A 3,129-nucleotide genomic window follows, 5' to 3' on the forward strand; every position below is an offset into this window, starting at 1 on the left:
AAATATACATCTGAAACAAAAAGAGATATCCAGATTTATAATTGATAATTAATCCTTACCTCTTATGCAATACTCCGAGCATGTCTCTGTGGAGCTACTGCTATTTTCCATCTCCTCTTCTTCCATGTGAGATGACTTCGCTATAAAAAAAATTCAATTATAAATACAATGTAATATATTATGTATGCACGGTGTGTAAATAATAAAAGTATATAAAAATTACTTTTAGATGCTAAATAATAAGTAAAGAAATTGAAAGAGATGTCAGAAATATTTTTATAAATCCGAATTCTAGTAGTTACAGAGTTGCTTTAATGAGGAAATACAGAATTTACTGATTTCTTTTTTCTCCCGAATTCGGCGTATTCGCAACATGGTTCGTCGTGGATGAAATGTATATTATTATAGTTATAATAAATAAATGTAATAATAATCGATCTCTAAAATATTTATAGCATCATAAATTAACAATATTATATTTTTCTCAATGGATTCCTGATTATATAATATGAATATTTAGCTTTTATTTTCTATGAAATATTTAAAATTACTGAAAGACCAAACTGTATTCTGCTGAAAATATTCAGCAAGATTTTAAAATAGTTAATAAATTTTTTTTTATTTAATATTTTGTACATGTATTATTTTTTTTTTTACGAAAAAATTAATGATTTAATTACCAAAAATGTATTTGATTTAATAAAATATTTGATTATCAATTTGTGTTGTAGAATAGAATATAAATAATAAGTCGTGGAACACTAGGACTCAAACTATTGAGAATAACTGAAATGTACAAATAGAACAGGAAAGAGATATCCAGTATTATTTTAAAAAATATTACGGGAGGATCGCATGCAGGCAAGTTAAATTTTTATGAATAATGTTAATTTTTAACTTGTTGCACCTATTTGGCAGGATAACTTAAATTCTGATATAAAATGAAAACATTTTTGCCGTAAAATTTTAATTTATCAAAAGATATTTAACTTAGAACAGATGGAAAACTAGCGAAAGCAATATCGGGAGAACTCCCCCGGGCAGTTCTATAAAAATGTATAACTGTGGTCCTTAGGAGCAAAGATAGGGAAAGACATAATACAATCTTATATTAGGAGCAAAGATAGGGAAAGACGTCATACAATCTTATATTAGACTTAGCACGAATCATATAATAAGGAGAATTGATATAAAAATATATAAGACTCACTTTTTACCGAAAGGTCCAAGGGCTGCTCTTGTTCGAAGCTCTCTGTAGAGGCGAAGGTGAAGGTATCCATTCTCCAGGGCTCTAGATCACAGAATGACCAATCCTCCAGAGCTTTCCTACCTCGACCCTTTGCCTAATTGGTGCTGCCATCTAGTGCCGGCACTATGTAGAAGCCCTTTTTATTACCTGCACTCTAGGTCATTAGGTAGTCCTTTACCTGAAATTTCAACAAAATATTTATTGAGGTCTTGTCAAAGTTGTATTGATTTTCTTGAGAATAAGGGCACACCATAAAGAAATGATGAAGGGAGATGGCTGTCTAAAAACTACGAATCTAATTGAACTGGATTCAATTTGAAACCGTATTTCCAAGCACAAAACTGCTATCAACTGCAGTAACCCTTTTGCCGCAAATTGTCAGAATATGATTTGAATTATTCTTTTAAGTTTGATAAGAATTGAATTAAAGATTTTTGTTGCACTGTTTCGATTGCCCCCACAACGACCTCTATCTTCTGATGGCAGTATAAATATTATATAAATGACAGGTGACTTGGACAGAAAACAAATCAAGAGTGCAGTACTTCTGCCCTCACATTCTAGAAATATTTCATTGCCTTAAGAAAACAAATATGTAGGAATACCTATAACTAATTTAATTTATTTCCATCTTTACTAAATTATTGTCACTAAATGTTATCGAATAAAACCAAATTTTTCTTTAGGTATTACTTTTTTTTCAAAAATATTAATCATTGCTACAATAAAAGCTAATATATTCTAGTATATATAATGATATTAGGAATGTTTCCAAGATTGAAGTTCAGTCAGTATGCATTGGCAATTATTACTGTCGATTGCCTTATTTGTTATATTAAGAATAACAAAAAACATATTTGTACAGTAAACTCGAAGCCTTAAATACATGACCCTTCGGCATCAGCAACTTCTTTTTTTCCTGATTCAGTGAAACCTGGAAGGAACCAGTGGTTCAAAGAGCTTTGACGGGTTCCTTAAAACTCATCCGCGCGAAGAGTTCCAGAGAGTATATGAACAATGGATAAAATGCTGGAAGTTAGGTGTTAGTACCCGAGGGTAAAATATTTATGGCTTTAAGTTTGCTGTACTAAAATGTTTAATTATTTTTAAATCGAATATGGAATAATATATCTACACACACGGTCAATCAATAATCTTCTATTAATTATTTTTGGTTATGCAACCTAACTTTTATACAACTAACTTTTAATGTGTTTATTTGAAAAAAATAAACAGTTTTTATAGGCCGAAGTAATAAAAAATGGATAAATTCAAAATATTAAATAATTGTATCAATAACTAAAGGAGAAAAAAAGGAAGAACAGAGGCATTCGACTTGGACGGGAAAAGCTGAGACCTCCCGAACATTCCCGATAGCATTACGACTTCATCAAGGTGTCGCATTCTAGCTCAAATCGAAAAGTCACACATGACTGAAGTTATATATTCAAGGGTGGGTGTATGACTGGGGTTTGACAGCAACGTTTTGGTACTATCGACCATCTTTTTAAGGCGAATTCTCATTTATTATATATAATATTAATTATGAAATGGATTCCATGTCCCACAAAAAATATTAATAATAAAAATTGTTTGTGTAAGGTTTTTAATTAATTTGAAACTAGTGTTATATTGTACAATAAGATGGGCGGGGGTGCTATGTGTGAAAAGTGATGAACACAAATAAATGATTTTATTTTTTGCCGACGTTTCGGCCTTCTTCAGGGCTCGAAACAAAACATAAGCTAATAAATCTTCAATAGTGACTGTCCTTTTGTGAACTAAATGATATTTCAATCTTGACAAAAACAAGCTGTTTGACAGGTCTTCCGAAAAGTTTATGTAGACAGTATTTTCAGACACCCAGTTTGGATTATAGA

General features: G+C 30.7%; 1 protein-coding gene and 1 long non-coding RNA gene across 2 annotated transcripts in view; both read right to left on the minus strand.

Moving 5' to 3' along the window:
* LOC136795637 (uncharacterized) overlaps positions 1-229 on the minus strand; it is a 3,689-nt gene extending 3,460 nt beyond the window's left edge. Inside the window, exon 1 of the mRNA XM_067046854.1 lies at positions 60-229. Within this exon, the coding sequence (XP_066902955.1) occupies positions 60-126 (67 nt within the window). The 5' untranslated portion in view covers positions 127-229. The remainder of the gene's footprint in view (positions 1-59) is intronic.
* Positions 230-1,173: 944 nt separating this feature from the next.
* LOC106689585 (uncharacterized) overlaps positions 1,174-3,129 on the minus strand; it is an 18,226-nt gene continuing 16,270 nt past the window's right edge. Inside the window, exon 8 of the long non-coding RNA XR_001344468.3 lies at positions 1,174-1,427. This is a non-coding gene — a long non-coding RNA (uncharacterized lncRNA). The remainder of the gene's footprint in view (positions 1,428-3,129) is intronic.

This window comes from Halyomorpha halys, unplaced genomic scaffold (assembly GCF_000696795.3).
Source record: "Halyomorpha halys isolate HHAL.00 unplaced genomic scaffold, Hhal_1.1 Scaffold1400.1, whole genome shotgun sequence".
Taxonomy (NCBI): Eukaryota; Metazoa; Arthropoda; class Insecta; order Hemiptera; family Pentatomidae; genus Halyomorpha; species Halyomorpha halys.